Source organism: Notolepis coatsorum, assembly GCF_963971535.1.
Source record: "Notolepis coatsorum genome assembly, chromosome: 7".
Lineage (NCBI taxonomy): Eukaryota > Metazoa > Chordata > Actinopteri > Aulopiformes > Paralepididae > Notolepis > Notolepis coatsorum.
In genome coordinates, this window is record NC_140171.1 from 8,410,363 (window position 1) to 8,428,720 (window position 18,358).

At 41.3% G+C, this 18,358-nt stretch overlaps 1 protein-coding gene across 1 annotated transcript in view; it reads right to left on the reverse strand.

The window, feature by feature from the left end:
- Positions 1-17,292, reverse strand: part of LOC311232611 (uncharacterized protein) — a 42,338-nt gene extending 25,046 nt beyond the window's left edge. The window contains exons 1-10 of the mRNA XM_084319471.1: positions 17,174-17,292; positions 11,913-12,112; positions 9,892-9,995; positions 9,514-9,626; positions 8,749-8,868; positions 2,700-2,774; positions 2,087-2,310; positions 1,862-1,943; positions 1,028-1,171; positions 621-823 (exon numbers count right to left, since the gene is read on the reverse strand). Coding sequence (XP_084175597.1) covers positions 621-823; positions 1,028-1,171; positions 1,862-1,943; positions 2,087-2,310; positions 2,700-2,774; positions 8,749-8,868; positions 9,514-9,626; positions 9,892-9,995; positions 11,913-12,112; positions 17,174-17,227 — 1,319 coding nt within the window. The 5' untranslated portion in view covers positions 17,228-17,292. The remainder of the gene's footprint in view (positions 1-620; positions 824-1,027; positions 1,172-1,861; positions 1,944-2,086; positions 2,311-2,699; positions 2,775-8,748; positions 8,869-9,513; positions 9,627-9,891; positions 9,996-11,912; positions 12,113-17,173) is intronic.
- Positions 17,293-18,358: the final 1,066 nt, after the last annotated feature.

Sequence of the window (18,358 nt, forward strand, 5' to 3'; positions counted from 1 at the left end):
TCCTCACGTCTAATTCATCCGTTTTCCGATGCAATGCGCCGAGATATTTATATACTCATATTTCGCTAATAACACTTAAAATCATTGGTAAATTAACTTTGACTGCTGTTTTGATAGGGTTAGGGTCTTTACTCTTGGCTACATTTGAAAAAGAAACACAACATTAATTAATACGGACTGTATTGATCTATTTATGACATGAAATTAATCTTGGTCCGATATCGGACCGATCGGGCTTAATGGGTTAATTACAAACTACATATTTCCCTAGAAATTTAGCATTTTCCTGATTTCAGCTCAACAAATTGATTTCTATCCTCTCCTTAAAAACACACCCCTGGGCATGTGAGGTTTTGTCAGCCCTGTCAGTGGTCACAAAATCAAACACACCCACACTTTAATCTTTGTCACATCAGTTGTTGCTTTGTGTAACTAACTGATTCCAGACTCAAATCTTCCACTACATAGTGTGGGTGTACAGTAGCTGAACTACTAAGTAGTGTCTGTATGACAAATAAACGTTTACTAGTTAAAAAAAAAATTAACGTCTGTGTGTGAAGTAGCGAGTAGTTTGATAAACTAACAGTTTTAGAGCAGTTTCCCCAATACTACCAACTCACAGGGCTTGGTAAACAGGGCAGGTGAAGTTCTTGGCGCTGAGGCAGGAGAGGAGGCTTGTGGGTACTGCAGGCAGAAGAGGCAGCAGCTTGATCCGGAACCACAGTCTGATGAAGGCCGGGTCCTCCAGGTTCTCCTTGGTCAGAGATGGAGAGTCCACCTGGGCAAACACCTCTCTGAAGTAGGAGGCCACGTCACTGAAGTTCTGGGAGGAGAGATTATGGAGCATTTGGTTTTGGTTGAAGTACTGTTACAACATAATGTTGCCGCGTTCCTTTAAGAAATCTAACACCTGAACAATATATGTTTGTTATGTGTCCATACATATTGTTCTGAATGCTGCCAAGTAACTTCCTATCCCCACCGCCTATCACACAGTCACCCGGCCTATAGGTTGTATTTAACTCACCTCCGTGAAGAACTCCCCGACCAATAAGTTGAGCCGTCTCATCAGCTCCACAACCGTTCTCATGATGGTTTCCTGCGACATCGTCAGGTTGCTACTGGCACCGCAGTGCAGCACTCGAGCGATGTTCTCCACAGTATTGGTCACCTTAAAAGTACAGCACGGAACATAACAGAATGAAAAAGAGAGCGGATGAAAGGAAAGATTAGAGACACGCGGAGCCAAATGAAAACGGAGAAATCCAAAAAGATGGAGATACCGGTAGTAGTAGTAGTACGGTTCAGTGGCCTATCTATTAAAGATAGGAACAGCCTACAGTATATTGTGAAAGTGTGCTCCAAAATAATTGGAGTAAAACAGAGAGACCTATGTTCTCTCTGGACGGACCAGGTGGTCAAGAAGGGGACGAGCATCACAAATCAACCTCTCCACGCTCTGTCTCAGCGGTTTTCACTGTTGCCTTCTGGCCGCCGTTATGACGTTCCACCAAGTAGGACCAACCGTTACGCCAAATATTTTGTACCCTCGGCTATCAGACTTTTAAACACAGACGGTAGTCATTTTAAGTACGGTAGCCTTTTACACTTAGTCGTCTGTTTTTCCTTTTACTTTTACTGGATCGTGTATCGCATGGAATGTTGTTGTTGCCGTGCTGTCATTGAGATGTTTTTTGTTTTGTTGTTTGTTGTTTTTGTTACTCGTGGAGCTACAAATATGAATTGGCCCACGCGGGATCAATAAAGTTGTCTGAATCTGACGTACGGTAGTGAAAATGCTTTGCACATCATAGAATATGATAAAGAGTTATTTATTAAGTGAAAGCTTCTCGTAACTCACCCCACATGATATCTCATTCACAGTGATGCTACAGTTGTCCTGAGGTGCAGTGGTGTCATTGGTCAAGCCTTGGTCCAAGTAGCTGCACAGACACCAAATGAACATAAGCTGTATATTCATATAAATCTGACTCCAAATCATAGTGCTGGTGGGTGGGAGGGTGGAGGTGGACATGTTTTCCTTGCAGTGGCTGTAAAACACACAGTGCCTCGATCTTTGACTCACAACACTTGGTGGAAGGCAGCCTTGATGCCGCCAGGAATCTGGGTGTGGTCGCGGGGTAAGAACCTCCGTAACAGAGGCATCACCACCTGGTGGTACCAGTCCTCCACGTCGGTCACAACAAAGTCTACGGTCTGGGGAGGCCTGTAGAGGTTAGCCAGCTCAGCCAGAGTCCAGTTGAACAGGGCCTGGGTCAGAATGGCGCCGGTCAACTCCGACACATTCCTCTGGAGAGGGAAGGGAGTCACAAGGCCAATCATTTATCATTTATTAGCTGCGACCAGCAGCTCCATAGGTCACTCTGTTGGTCGGTTGGTCCATAAAATCCGCCACCCTCTAGCGGCCACAGTTTTCACCCTTGGAGGTTGAAAATGTGCATGGAGGTGAAGTGTGAGTGTGTGCGTGTGCATGTGCGTGTGTAGGTGTGTGTGTGTGTAGGTGTGTGTGTGTGTGTGTGTGTGTGTGTGTGTGTGTGTGTGTGTGTGTGTATGTGTGTGTGTGTGTGTGTGTGTGTGTGTGTGTGTGTGTGTGTGTGTGTGTGTGTGTGTGTGTGTGTGTGTGTGTGTGTGTGTGTGTGTGTGTGTGTGTGTGTGTGTGTGTGTGTGTGTGTGTGTACCTGGTGTGTGAGGGACACAAACTCTCTGACGAACGTCCCAACAGGTCTGAAGGCTCCCATTAACCCAATCATCACCTGTAATTGTTGTACACCACTATTAGTGCTGATTCACTTTCAGTTCATTCAATTCAATTTATAACGAGAAATTGGCTCATTGGTTCAAGTTCAAGTTTCTTTATTAGTTGTCATACAAAAATACAGAATACTTTTATATGAAATGCTTCTTACTGTTTTGCTCCTGAGAGTGTGCTAGATAAAAATAGATAAGTATTTAAGATTTAAGATAAGATGGTTTAATGGCTAATGATACTATAGGTGCTGCGTGACATGAAAAGGTAAATAAAAAGTTAAATAAAAATAAATGTTGTCGTGAACATTTTAATTAAATAAAGAAATTCCCTATCCATAGTCGCCGTGGGAAGAGATAAAATAAAAAATAAAATCTGTGCACGGAGACCAGCAACAATTTTTTCTAACAGAAACCCATTGGGGGGTGCGTCAGCTAGGTCGGGAGGTGACAGGGGGTGCACGGCCAAAAAGGTTTGGGTACTGCTGCTGTAGAGCATTTGCTCTCAGTTACAATACTGCATTAGTACAATTTCTATTTTTACTTAAATAACGTATTTGGGTACCCTCCCACCACTGGTTGGACAGGATAACAAAACGTTTTTCAATATTTGAATTTTGAAGAAAATCCACTTCTTGAATGTATCTATTCTAATTATTCCAGCCCTAGTGTGAGTGTGTTACACCTGTAGAGACAGTATGCACGTATTGGCATTAAACAGACTGCTGTTTAATGCCGTTTCTGTATGTTTTTTACTTTTGAAAAAAAAAAGCATTTCTTGAAATCTTATTTTTATTAAAACAAGTGAAAGAAATCTGCCAGTGCGATGAAATAGTTAACTTGTTTTAATACAAATATCTTCAGACAATATCCTCTTCTTAAAGGACGATTCCACTTTTTTTGGAAATTAGCTTATTTAACATCTTCCCTGGAGTTAGACAAGAAGATGCATACCTTTTTTGTCTCTGTGCGTGCATTTTAGCTTTGGGAATAGACGCTCCGTTAGCATAGCTTAGCTTCATCACTGGAAGTGGGGGAGGACAGTAGCCTTACAGTGCCTTACAGTGTATTGCAAGGTCTGACATTGACCAAACTTGATATGCATGACCTTGGTGGGCTCTAGGTCAACTCCTGAAAAGGGGGTCAATGTCAGACCTTGCAATCAAAAGTTAGGGGGCGCACTGAAATTATGGCAAGGGTTATTAGCCCCCTAACTTTGATTGCAAAGTCTGACATTGACCCCCTTTTCAGGAGTTGACCTAGAGCCCACCAAGGTCATGCATATCAAGTTTGGTCAATGTCAGACCTTGCAATACACTGTAAGGCACTGTAAGGCTACTGTCCTCCCCCACTTCCAGTGATGAAGCTAAGCTATGCTAACGGAGCGTCTATTCCCAAAGCTAAAATGCACGCACAGAGACAAAAAAGGTATGCATCTTCTTGTCTAACTCCAGGGAAGATGTTAAATAAGCTAATTTCCAAAAAAAGTGGAGTCGTCCTTTAAAAGGAATCTTCTTATAAGACAATTCCACTTGTTTCAAAATGTGTCTCAATTTGAGATAATAATATGACTTGTTTTACAATATAGTCCTAGAAAATAAGGGAAATGAACCCTTGTACTGAAGAACCATATAACCACATGATATGCCCATGACAGCCCATGTATTATTTGCAGTTGTGAAGTTAATCTAAATCACTTGGAGCATGAATGTGATATATCACAAGAAACTACTCAACCTTGAGTGTCTTTAACTATAAGTGAACACAACATTCATTTACACAAACATAAGATAATAAAGTTTGAAAACATTGTTCCTCTGAAAACAGAGTTATGTGGTTCTTCGTCTGAGGTTCTCAAATTATTCTATCCCTTCTCCAAATTTGTTCGCCTGTTTCAAGATCTTTTTATTTCAAGACAAGAGGAAATTACTTGTTAATAGGGATGGGAACCGGTTCCTAATTGTCCGATTCATGGAATCGCATGCCTCTGTGACTATCGATTCCTCTTATCGATGCCATGTTTTTCCCGACAGTTGCGCATTTGAAAACAATAACGTTAGCGCCACGCATGCAGCCATAGCAGACTATTTGATTCCTTGACTAGTAAAACCTAAAGGGCTCGAAATTGCGACCGTGTGCAGTGAAAACCCCAATGCTTTGCATCCTAGTCATTCATTTACGTGGTAAACTAACGTTAGCCGCTGCATACGCTAGCTAAATAGCCATGCTCATGACAGAGACAGAGACAGAAAACAGAAATGGTGGGGGCTAGCGGGGCTCGGGGGAGGTAGCCGTCTATCTCTCCCTCCCTCTCTCTAACGTAGCAACAACAAAAAAAAGGAGCCCTTTCTGTGTGTGTGTGTGTGTGCGCGCGCTGGTCTTCTGAAAGACCAGAGGCGGTAGAAGCCTCGGAATTTCGGTAGGTGAATTGCTTTCCTAGATGTTGCTTATGTGTCAGTTATGTTTGTACTTTTAACCTGTTAAGCTGTAGCCCTATTTTCAGAAATGTCACCTAAAGGTATTTGCATGTTCTTGGTATCTAGGAACATCTAGGGACCTGGGGGTATGTATTTCCAGTGTCATAAATATTGTGTCTGTTACTAGGCTTGAGTAAATAACTAAATTGTAATGAAAAAAAGGAGAATAGAAATTATGAATTATTTTTGCATCTGTGCCGGTGAATAACACCATGAAAACATTGAGGTTCTTTTGACTTCGCTCATTGAGCTCATTCACCACCTTCTTGAGATCAAGTGTAAAAAAGATCTAAGCAAATGAATAAAGGGAAGATCATTAAACAGAAGGATTTGTAGATACAGTACTAAATGATAATCCATTTTAATTATAAATTCATATTTGACCTTGAACTTGACCTTGACCTTATTATGGCCAAATCATACATCTATGGATAGGGAAAAGGCTCCTCTTTCCAATGGCAGGGTTAAATCTGGATTTAGTCATTTCCTTGCGGTTTTACGATAACATATATATAATTAACATTTTTCCAATAAATCGTATAAAACATCGGTAAAATGAAAATATACACTTTGACTGCTGTTTTGATAGGGTTATGGTCTTTACTCTTGGCAAAACAAAAAACAAAAAAAACAAAACATTAAAACCTCTTAACACTTTAACTGCCACACACGAGATATCTCGGGTTTATTTTTACGTGGTTGAAAGCCACTCACGAGATTTCTCGGAATTTTTTTATTTTAATTTTTTTAGCGATCTGAAATCATATTGCATCACGCGAGCCTACCTGAGTATACACGAGCTCCGCCGGAGAGCATATGTGGAAAAAAGCGCCCCCTATCGTTTTTCAGATGACATAAGGGATTTTGGAATGGACTCAATGAAAATGGATGGGGAAAAAAATCCGGTACTCCACATTTTCCAGTCCACTGATCCAGCCGGGGTTACCACAGTTCATTCTGGAGCGTCTGAGCCCCGCTGATCATGGAGTTCTACTGTATCGCGTTGGATCCATACACTTATCGATTTTTTCGAATGGTGATCAGGAATTGGAATATACCAGTTGGATACCATCTGATGTCAGGTAAGGACTCTATGTTATCAGTGTTAGGATAATCAGACTAATTTTGATGAAGTTATAAGCTGTTTTGTGAAATGTCCTCTTTCGGTTTCACTGTAAAAGTCCGAGAGGAAATCAACGGGGCGATTATCCGTGCGCGGCCCGAATGTGCTTGCATGCACGTATAATATTGATCATCTAGCGTTTATTTGAAAACGATTCATAAAAAGGCAGACGAATATCAACGTTGTGGAATATTCCAGTAAAAGACGATTTTCATAGAATGCTCCAGAATGGGCTGTTTTTTATCTGAAAACGGGTGCTTTTCTAAATGCTCTGAAACTGAAATGACGCGATAAAAAAACAATGTGCCTTGACAGCACTGACTGGAAAATAGTCTTTGATAATGCGATGGGCAGATTAGACACATAGCCATAATTTAAAACATAGATTAGGCGATATTAACGTTAACATTGGCGCCGATGGTGGCATTCAGGGGGTAAAAAGGAAAACCCGGCGTGGCGCTCAAAGTGTTAACATCCAAGGGCCCACATGTGGGCCCTCATGAAGACGATTCGCGATGCCACTTTACCGACCTCTAGCAACTCGGGTGTGCATTTCTTTTAATACAATATATAGATATAATTAAAGCCCTATAAAGATAAAGAAAAGCAGGGTCCCCTTATAAGGTTATTGATAACGAATTCTCTTTTGCAACAACGACCTGTTGAATGCAACTACAGTTCAATAGATTAAATTAGTTTAAGAGAATCTCAAATACATTATTATATTTAAGTGTTAAATTTTTTTTACAGTTTTTGTATTTTTCTGACATGGGGGCTCAACAATAAATGATAAATGACAATCAGAAATGTCAAGTTGCATGTTGTTATTCTAACCAGCTTAGTTCTGTTGCATTTCCAATTTATTTATTTAAATTATAAATTGATCAAGAATCGATTTGATAAGCAGAATCGATAATGGAATCGTATTGATAAAATCTTATCAATTCCCATCCCTACTTGTTAAATTAGATTTTTTTGCAGTGCTCTTTATTCATGAGAGGTGTCCATTATTCTCCAGCAGGGCTCTACAGTGGGAGCATTTCACTCGCATTTGCCCCTAAAAATAGATTTGTGGGAACTGGAAAAATAATTTAGGAGCACTGTGTGCGAGTAATAGTTTTGCGTAGTGGGTGTGTCAACGCGCAATTGTCATTTCATATTAGACAGAGCAGCGCGGCCCTTCAATTTTAGAAGCTATGACATCTATCATGTCGCGAGTCACACTGTCTCTATGTGCAACGAAAACTTCGCGAGCAACGGGTCCAATGGTCTAACAATGCTTTACATCCTCGCCATTCCTGTATACCCACGTCGCTCTAAAAAACCTTAACTAATGTTAGCTGCTAACTCTAACTAAGCTAACCTGCTAACGCTAACTACTGTAAGCTATCACTGGGAACGCTCAGAGGCATCCAATAGTGAGGGAAGGGGGGGCTTCTCTCTCTCTCTCTCTCTCTCTCTCTCTCTCTCTCTCTCTCTAACCTATTTCATTCAAAAGGAATGAATACCTCATAATGAATAGCTATAGTGTATAGCTCAGCAGCTGTAACAGAATAATTTGATTATTTACGTTGCAATAGCGTTTAAATTATAATGAATTCAAGAATTGTATAAAGAATTGTCCATGTTCTGTCATCTAATAATATTTTCCATTACCTGTAAATGTTGGTATCGTGACAACACTACAACATACAAAAGCAACTTGACAACCGATAGCCTTTGCGTCTAGTAGGCATGGGCCAATATGTGATTTTGGTGGTATGTGCTATTGCACAGATGTGTGTCCCTTAGTATGCACATGCACGCACAGTATAATATGCATGTAATAAATAGTTTGTTAATAAACTCTGTGTTACTTGAAACATTTTCACTGTGCTCCTACATTTCTTTGTGCTCCTAAATTTATTTTCAATTTTTTTTCATTTAGGAGCACATGTGTTCCTTGGGAAAAAGGTTAGCGTAGAGCCCTGTCCAGGTACTGACAGGCAGCACTGGTACGACTACAACTGTTGCGATCCCTCTCACTAGATAATATACTGTAGACTAGAGGCTGGCTTACACATGTTGAACCTGTTGATCAAATACTGTGACATCTTGCTTGAACTGGGTTGAATTACTGAACTGGATTGCTTGGAATGCTCAGTAGGCCATACGTGGCTGGATTTTTGTGATTGGATGACTGATTATTTGGATGACAGGTGGTTTGGGATTTAATAGACCTCAAACTTCTTTGAGATGTACGTTTTTGTAAAAGACGGTTGACCTGGGTCGGCAGTGATATTCTATGGGTGTTCTATTATTGTACAACAATACAGACTGTTATATAGTCCACCCCACCTCTCTTAAACTGGGGTTTGTCACGGAGGGCTGGTTAGTCCTGACATCTCCGGTCATCATGCTCTGGAACACCAGGCTGAGGGTCCCGTTGTCCAGACCTGCAACCTCAGGCTTCAGTAGCATCTCAGCCTTCTGCTCCTGAGACAACAGGTGAAGAACCTCCAACTGTGGGGTGGAGGCAGGGGGGGGTGTAGTAGACACAAGAAGTTGAGGGACAGGTGATAAGTGCTGCATCAGATTGGATTCATGCAGTGTAGTAGCTGAGACTGAACTGCTGAGAGGAGCTGGGTAAACTGTAACTCCACCTATCATTATGTCAATAGTAATTAATTAGGCAGGTGGGTAAACGCTATACAACCCAGAAAAAGAGGTGGGTATTACGTATAAACCCTCGACCACACTACTTATGAGGAGGAAAGGAAAGTCTGTATTTGCCATATACATTGGACACATACCAGGAAGGTAGTCTGTGCATTTAACCCATCCTACTGTAACTATTCAGGAGCAGTGGACAGCCGCAGTACAGCACCCATGGGGACCAACTCCAGTTCTAATGCCAGTGCCTTGGCAGGAGCATGAAGCTACTTTAACATGCCATGCATGTTTTCTATGGTGTAGGGGGGGAATCAGAGTACCCAGAGGAAACCCACACGAATACAAGTACATGCAAAGTCCACACAAAAAAGACCTCCCGCCGAGGTTCGAACCCAGGACTTCTTGCTGTGAGGTTAATACTTAAAGTTCAGAGGAGACAAGTAGATTAGATGAAGATCTGGTGGGTTTGTCAGCAGCAGTGCAATCCAAACTCACCCCACTGAACACCATGTTGAGGGCTGTGAAGTCTTGCATTCGGGCCAGAGCTTTGAAGGCACCAAAGTTCTTCATCAGCCAGTCCTCACTGCTCTCCTCTGGCCTCACACAGCCTGGATGGAGAATATATCACACACACATTTATGTTTATGTGAAATAAGGGGACATTACATAGACTTACATTCATTTTGTAAGTCTAACCTTAACCTAGCCTGATCTTTCTCATAAACTTGCCCACACACGCACACACGTTTTTTGCATTTCATGAACCCTCAGCTGACCCTCTGATGTTCAGTGCTTACCTCCTTTGGAATTCCAAAACACTGATGCAGTGATTTTTGAATATTTTTTTGCATGTACCACCGTTGTTCAGTATACCTGCTACTTCCTCTCCAGACAGGAATGGGTACATGAAGAGAGTGTAGATCCAACGCTGTTGGTCTGAACTCATCTCTGGGAACTGGAGACTCAACTCCTTCACCCTGCAGGGGGAGAGAGAGGGATTTTTAAATCAGCAAATAATATAGAATATTTTCTAAAAGAATATGGAATTGTTTACCCCTGGAGATTTGAAAACCTATTCACTAGAATATTTTCTTGTTTTTGTTCCCTGCCCACCATTCATACTCACAGATTGATTACTTTCTAATAGATCGAAAACTCCTGCTCCACAAGTCACAGGAAAATATGTAATTTTGAACCATGCCCCACATCTAATACAGTTAGCATTTAAATACAAATGTACAGCTGCCTCCTAGTGATTTAATAGCTTATTGCTGACAGACAGGGCTTTCGTTGAGTTCATTTCAGCCCATTTACAGTAGTAGTAATAATAATAATACATCTATTTTATATAGCACTTTTCCAGATGCTCAAAGACGCTTTACATGGGTAGAAGAAACAAAACTATGGCAAAACAAAAAACAGAACAAAAATAAAATACATGACAAAATAAAATAAAACCGACAGAATTAGAGGTCAAAAGCAAGATTGAAAAGGTGGGTTTTGAGGGGTGATTTAAAAGATGTCAGGGTGTTTGCATCACGGATATGGCTGGGGAGGGCATTCCAGAGGGAGGGGGCAGCAGCAGCAAAGGCCCTGTCGCCCCAGGTCCGGAGCCTGGTCGTGGGAGGTGTTAGGAGGTTGGCATCAGCAGACCTAAAGGCCTCTGCATGCTACAGAAACTTCAAAGCAACTGCAACACAACATCGACAAAGCAACGGTGTTTTAGACACTCTGCCTTTATGCTTCTGCAACATCGACGCGCAAAGTTAGTTTAGGTTCGTGTTAACTTTAGATAATGTACAAAATAAACGTATTTCCGGTGATTTTAGACGTCGCTCTTTTATTTTGAAAACCCCCGACCGGAAGTGTTATAGTGTCTGTTGCTAGCAGCTTAACTTTCTGTGCTTTTCGAGCTAACATTACCGTAACATCATTAGTTTCCAATGGAGAGGACCTCGGCTCACATGCAGCTCAAACTACCGATTGGAATAAATTAATTGATTGATGTTTAACTTGTCCCTGTGTGTGTCCAGTCATTTCGACTAGCAAACGTTGTATTTAACGTTACCTCAGGACGGATACCATTGTATTTACTTGGTTAGCTATGTAGCTAATGTGGATAGCATTTTGAATAGACCCAATGCTAGCTGGCTGGCTACAGCTTTATTTACTAAATTATGGAGGCTTTTTAATCGTCAAGGTAAGAGAGGATTTGTCATGATCAACTGAAGGCGTATGCTATGGAACAATATGTGCTTGGGTTTTCAGAAAAAGGCGAGCTATGTGACGCTAATTATTTAGCGTCAACGCTGGAAACAACAATGGAGGATGATATTCTCTGCGGGACTAATATTATTCTATGACAGCCCCGCCCCCATTCGCTAACCAACCAATCACTGCTACGCAATATCAACGCAACGGTTGTTTAGGTTAGATTTGAGGGACATGTACGCAACGTCCAAGCAACACAGTCTACAAGACCCTCTAAAACAACCGCGCTGAAATCGCGCCGATGTTGTGTTGCAGTTGCTCTGAAGTTTCTGTAGCATGCAGAGGCCTTAAGGCGACGGGTAAGCGTGTGACGGTGGAGGAGTAGAACAATTTATGGCTCCAAAAAATTTGGAAGTATCTAAAGGAACACTTTGGGAAGCTCTTAAGACTTATATCTGCGGGCAAATAATCCCTTATACTAAGTCTGCCCAATGCTTACATATTCAACATTTGTTGGAAAACAAAAAATTGGTACGTTTAGACTTATATATGTTAAAGATTCTGTTGTTTTAGAATAACTCATGGAAAATATAGAATAACTCATGGGAGAGAGAGTGACATGAACAGTCTGGTAGGTGGAGCAACTAATAAAGGAAAGGAAATAGAAGCTCAAACAGGCGTACACAGTCTGGTAGGTGGAGCAGCTGAAGTTCTTGGTGCTGAGGCAGGTCAAGAAGTGTCTGGAGATGGAGCTCAGCAGGGGTCTGATTTTGACCTCCAGCCACATCTGGACCAGGGCCTGGTTCTGGAAGGCCTCGGCTCCAGGGTTGAACTCCACTCCTGTATCTAGCTCCAGGACCGGTACCCCGTTCACGCTGGATCTCTGTGAGGAGGAGGGGTGGGGTGATACATGGTCAGGAGGAATGTCTTTAAACACGGTCAGGAGGAATGTCTTTTGTTTCTCAAAGGATGTCTGTTTAACATCAACAGGATTCCTCAATGACACCAAGGGGCAATGCTAGCTGCCAACCCTGTTGGACGAGTCAATGGTCGCTATGTGCTAAACAAAGGTTGTTTTGGGTTGATAGATGAGAAATATAACAACAACAACAACAACAACAACAACAACAACAACAACAACAACAACAACAACAACAACAACAACATTTTTATCACTGGGTGGGGCTGGGTGGCGCAGCGGAGATTGCGCTCGTCACCAATGCGAGAGACTCCGGTGTCGAATCCAGGTGTCAGCATTGCCTCCGGCTTGGACCAGCCGTCATACTAACTCGTTTGGCTGAGTTAGCAGGAGGGAAGTTGATGGGTGCTAATCTGGCGTTGTGGACAGCGACTCCTACAGGTCAGGTCTGGGCGCCTGCACAGCAAAAGACAGGAAGTGGTGAAGGCAGCGTGACCTCCCACGCCGTACACTTCACCAATGAGAGTCCACGCTGTCAGGTGAAAAGAGAGCCGCTGGCTGTCTCCGCATGTGTCGGAGGAAGCATGTGGTAGACCTCAGGGCTCCCTAGACTGACCAGTAGGGGGCACATGTGCACAACGACCAGGTAGGGGAGGGGGGGAATTGGCATAACGACTAAAAGTGGGATGGGAGGAAAAAGCACAGAAAATCAGGCGGAGAAAAAGAGGATTAAAAAAAAATTGTTATCACTGGATCCCGGAAAAAGTAGCAGGGGAACAGTAATATCATGCATCACCTACTCTACCACTGCACAAAAAGCCATTTTCTTTCTAAAGTGGTTATCCGTAGGTTACAGGCATCCATGTTGGAAGAAAGAGTACTACACCAACAGTCTGTGCATTGTAGCCTTCACTGTAGCTGTTAAAGAGGGTAGGGCCTCTCAGGAATGGTTCATTGAGTATGGGGACAATAATAGAATAATTCTGGTTAGATAATAATAATAATAATAATAATAATAACTTTATTTGTATAGCACTTTTCATACAGAGGTTGCAGTTCAAAGTGCTTCACAACAGTAAAAAATACAGGCATAAGCGAGCATAAAAAGATAGACGGGTAGAATCACAGTGTTTCACATTAGGATCTAGCATCCCAATAGGCTCTCCGCTTACAGTTTTCAGTAACACAAATAGTAAAAATAGTTTAAAATGATTCAGTTTAAAAATAGTCAAAAAATTATAAAATAGAACGGACATAAAAAATACAGGCATGAGCGAGCATAGCAAGATATGGCAAATCACAGTGTTTCACATTAGGATCTAGCATCCTAATAGGCTCTCTATTCAGTAATACTCCTGTAGTTCATGAACAAATAATCACAGTGTTTCACATTTGGATCTAGCAAATAATAAGAATAAAATGATTCAGTTTAAAAATAGTCATAAATAATCCTGTATGCATCGTTGTTTAGTGTGTATGTGTGTTTATTGTGTTGTGTGTGTGTGTGTGTGGTTGTACTTCAGCTACTACTACTCTACAACTACCACTCCAGGACACAGTTAACCTAGATCAACGCTACTCTACAACTACCACTCCAGGACACAGTTAACCTAGATCTACTACTACTACAGCTACTACTACTCTACAACTACTACTCCAGGACACAGTTAACCTAGATCTACTACTACTCTACAACTACTACTCCAGGACACAGTTAACCTAGATCTACCAGGACACAGTTAACCTAGATCTACAACTACAACGCTACAACTACTACTACTCTACTCCAGGACACAGTTAACCTAGATCTACTCTACAACTACCACTCCAGGACACAGTTAACCTAGATCTACCCCAGGACACAGTTAACCTAGATCTACCAGGACACAGTTAACCTAGATCTACAACTACAACGCTACTACAACTCGGTGTGTGTGTGTCTGTGTGCGACTGTGTGTGTGTGTGTGTGTGTGTGCGTGTATGTCGGTGTGTGTGTCTGTGTGTGTGTGTGTGTGTGTATGTGTGTATGTCGGTGTGTGTGTGTGTTTGTGTGTGATTGTGTGTGTGTGTGACTGTGTGTGTGTGACTGTGTGTGTGTGCGTCACAACCCGCAGTGTTTCACATTTGGATCTAGCAATAAATAAGAATAGTTTAAAATGATTCAGTTTAAAAATAGTCATCAGTAAGAAGTAAAAAGTGCAATAACCGACACATGAATTTGATAGGCAGTGTAAAATAGTAGGCAGGGTAAGAATAAATACAAGTTGTGTCAGGATATCCCTGATGTTTCCTCTTGCCACTAGGTGGTAGCAGATATCTATCAGTGAAATGCCTGAGCAAAGAGATAGGTTTTAAGCTGTCTTTTAAAGATGTCTAGCGAGTTGGCTTCCCTGATGTTTTGGGGTAGTTTGTTCCATAGTTTTGGGGCATAGTTGATAAAGGCTGCATTACCGATCCTCTTTTGACTGCTTCTGGGAGCCTCTAGTAGTCCAGCAGCTGATGATCGCAGTGTTCTTGCTGGTGTGTAATTTATTAGAGTGTTGGCGATGTAGCTAGGTCCCTGTCCATTTAGAGCTTTGTATGTAAGGAGAAGGACCTTAAAGTCAATTCTAAATGTTACAGGAAGCCAGTGTAAAGCGGCTAGGACTGGACTAATGTGCTCTCTCCTTTTGGTTCTAGTTAGCAGTCGGGCTGCAGAGTTTTGGATTAGCTGAAGCCTCTCTGTGGTTTTCTTAGGGAGACCTGTGAAAAGTGCATTACAGTAGTCTAACCGGCTAGATATGAATGCATGAATTAGCTTCTCAGCATCGTTCTGATTAATAAATGGTCGTACTTTTGCTATATTTCTGAGATGGAAGAACGATGTTTTCGTCACTTTGCTAATATGAGAATTGAAGTTCAGTTCTGAATCTATGATAACCCCAAGACTAGTGACCTCAGATTTGATCCAAGGGGTTAGTCCCCCCAGGTTCTTTATTAATGTTTCTTTTTTCGTTTTGGAGCCGATAATTAGAATTTCAGTTTTGTTCTCGTTTAGTTTCAGGAAGTTCTTACTCATCCATTTATTTATTGACAGTAAGCAGTCTGTAATGGAGCTAATCGCTGTATCATTTGGTTCAGCAGATATGTACAGTTGTGTATCATCCGCATAGCTATGGAAATCTACATTATGTTCTCTGATGATATCACCCAGCGGTAACATGTAAAGGGAGAAGAGTAAAGGACCTAAGCAACTCCCTTGTGCAACTCCATAGTTGTTGTCGTATATATCAGACATGTGATCTCCTAGTTTAACATAGAATTTCCTCCCTCTGATGTATGTTTTAAACCAGCCCAGCACATGGTCTGAGAAACCGACATGGTTTTCAAGACGATCGATTAGAATATCGTGATCGATTGTATCAAATGCTGCACTGAGATCCAACAGGATAAGGATGGAGATCTTATTCTCGTCAGAGTTTAGTCTGAGGGGACCAGGGGAGAATATTCTGAATCCACATGCGTGTGGTTCTGTAATAGTAAGCAAGAGATAAAGTCACAAGTCTATGGCTGAATGTACTCCTCATCCTGGGAGGGGTTTTCCAGTATAGAGTCCAGCCTTTTCCTCATCCTCCTCTCTGCCACCACTCTAGTTTGACCAGTTCGACTCCCACTAAGGAGCTACAGCCTTCCTCACCAGCTTGTTCAGAAGGTAAATATCCTTAAATACGTAATAAATAAAGCATAACACACTTTCATTAACCGTATAATAACTAGCAGATTAACTGCAGGATTTACAGTGCTAAATAACAGTGCTACTAACATAGAAGTGTGGGCCAACTTGGCTCTATTGAGCTTTTGTCAAAAATCAAACAAACATCGACAACAAATCTACCACATTGCATTCAGTAACATTATGGTGTGGTGAACTATATTACACTATGATATTAGGGGAATTATGTCGAAATTATATCAAATGAGCCACTTAGGCACTTAATTGAGGCTAAACATCAAAGCAATTTGACCACGACTGACGGCCATCGTTGTTCATTTTCAGTCGAAATATATACAGCAAAGGCGGCCTAGATTCTATATTATACAACGGAGTGGCAGGAATAGGTAGCCAAATATCAAATAACATTGAGAGAGAAACTTACTTTTCTGTATTTACGCACAGAAATAGGAACATTTCACGAGTGAATACGTTAGTTAGTGTGTCCCCTTCAAGTGCGCGAGCCAAAGTGTCCATGACGTCACTGCCTGGTAACACTGATTGATTGATTAAAAACTTTATTAACAGATTGCAGAATGGGTACAATACAGTACTACAGCTCAATACACACAATTGTTAAGGGGATGCAGACCAGAGAAAGACTTTCGTCTCTTTTACATCAGGGTCCCCCATTTTCAATTCATTATAACATACGTATGACATACATGACATACAGATAGACAGTACTGCTACATCTATACATTTATGACATACCAGATCTACAAATATACAGTACTGTTTGTGATACAAAAATAGTCTAAAACGAGAGTACAGTATATTTGAGGGGGAAGAAACTGTACATTGGAGGAGGTTGGGTAGGTGGGGTGGGGGGGGGGTTGGTAGGGTAAGCGGGTGGGGTGGCGGGGGAAACTGTACATTGGAGGTGGTTGGGTGGGTGAGGGGGGAAGAAAAGAAGAAGAAGGGAAAAAAGTAAGTAGTGTTGCATTGTGTGCAGCACTGTGACAATAGACATGAGGCAATTACAAGTCATTTGGCTGTCACAGAGACCGACAAAGAGCCTACAGCACAGATCAACAGCCAACATTCCTTCCTTTATTTTATATTCTATTCTACAACTTTCCTTTGTTGTTGACATTTAAACCTTACAGTAGAGTACCAATGTGCACACCCAACCTGTCTCATGCCAGGTGTATAATACAGGCCAAATGTGAAGAAGACAAAATACTATTCTCACACTGGATTACAGCTCCCAATACTGTAATAGGCAAAAAAAAAAAAAAAAAAAGCATTCATCAGGCAAATGTGAACTGTACCATGAAGGTGTACACATCCAAAGCGCCGTCTATGATTCCTCTCAGCCGCAACATGTGATCCTTGCCTGTGTCTGTCCCAGACAGTCCCACACAATGCAGGAAGCGGGAGGTAGGATCGGGAACCTATAGGGAAGATGATGGGAATAGAATAGGAACGCCACGTGACCATTCCGCCCATGGCATCAGCAGACCGGTTAACCAACAAGGAATATTCTTATGCAGTTATTTTAATTTTAACTTATGTACTTTAGATACTACTGCTACCATGTATGTATGTATGTATGTATGTATATGTATGTATGTATGTATGTATGTATGTATGTATGTATGTATGTATGTATGTATGTATGTATGTATGTATGTATGTATGTATGTATGTATGTATATGTAATGTATGTATGTATGTATGTATGTATGTATGTATGTATGTATGTGTGTTTCATTACATGTATATATACATATTATTCGCTTGTTCTATTCTATCTATCATCCATAACAACACTATCGCTGCTGGCGGAACAAAACCTCATAACTCCAAAAACCCAACTTTTCAGCAGATGAAAAAAACGAACACAGATTTGAGGGCGAATAGAGTTACGAGGTTTAAACAGATGATTGGTTTAATGCTTTCCCATTGTGTAGACTTTGTAAAACCACACACACATGGAGGATGATCTACTGAGTTGATTAAAAAAAGAAAAAAAAAGAAAAAATGGAGTTACAAGGTTTTGTTCCGCCAGCAGTGCTATGTTATCCCCGACATCCTGATGGGGAATCCCTTTTGAACAGCCCATCTGAGGTCTCTCTCCTCCACGCCGCCTGTGGTGTTTTTTTCTTTTCTTCCTATTGCTATGTTTTAGTGAGTCCTTCCTCGTCCTCATTGGGGAAAGTCTGGGGGTGTTGCATAATGTGGATTTTATGGTGTTTTTGGTTCTGGATCTATTGTGATGTTTCTTCTTGACCTGTAAAGCCCATAGGGGCAATTCCATGTGATTTCGGGCTATACAAATACATTTGTATTTGAATCAAGCTACTACTTTACTAAAGCAGAGCCATCAAAGGGCTACACTTCAGATGTTTCTGAAGATACAGGATGCTGCATAGGTTTTGAATGTTTACAAACGCAGTCCCTAATTGACCATGATTTAACTTTTTTTTTTAATATATATTTATTATTATTATATA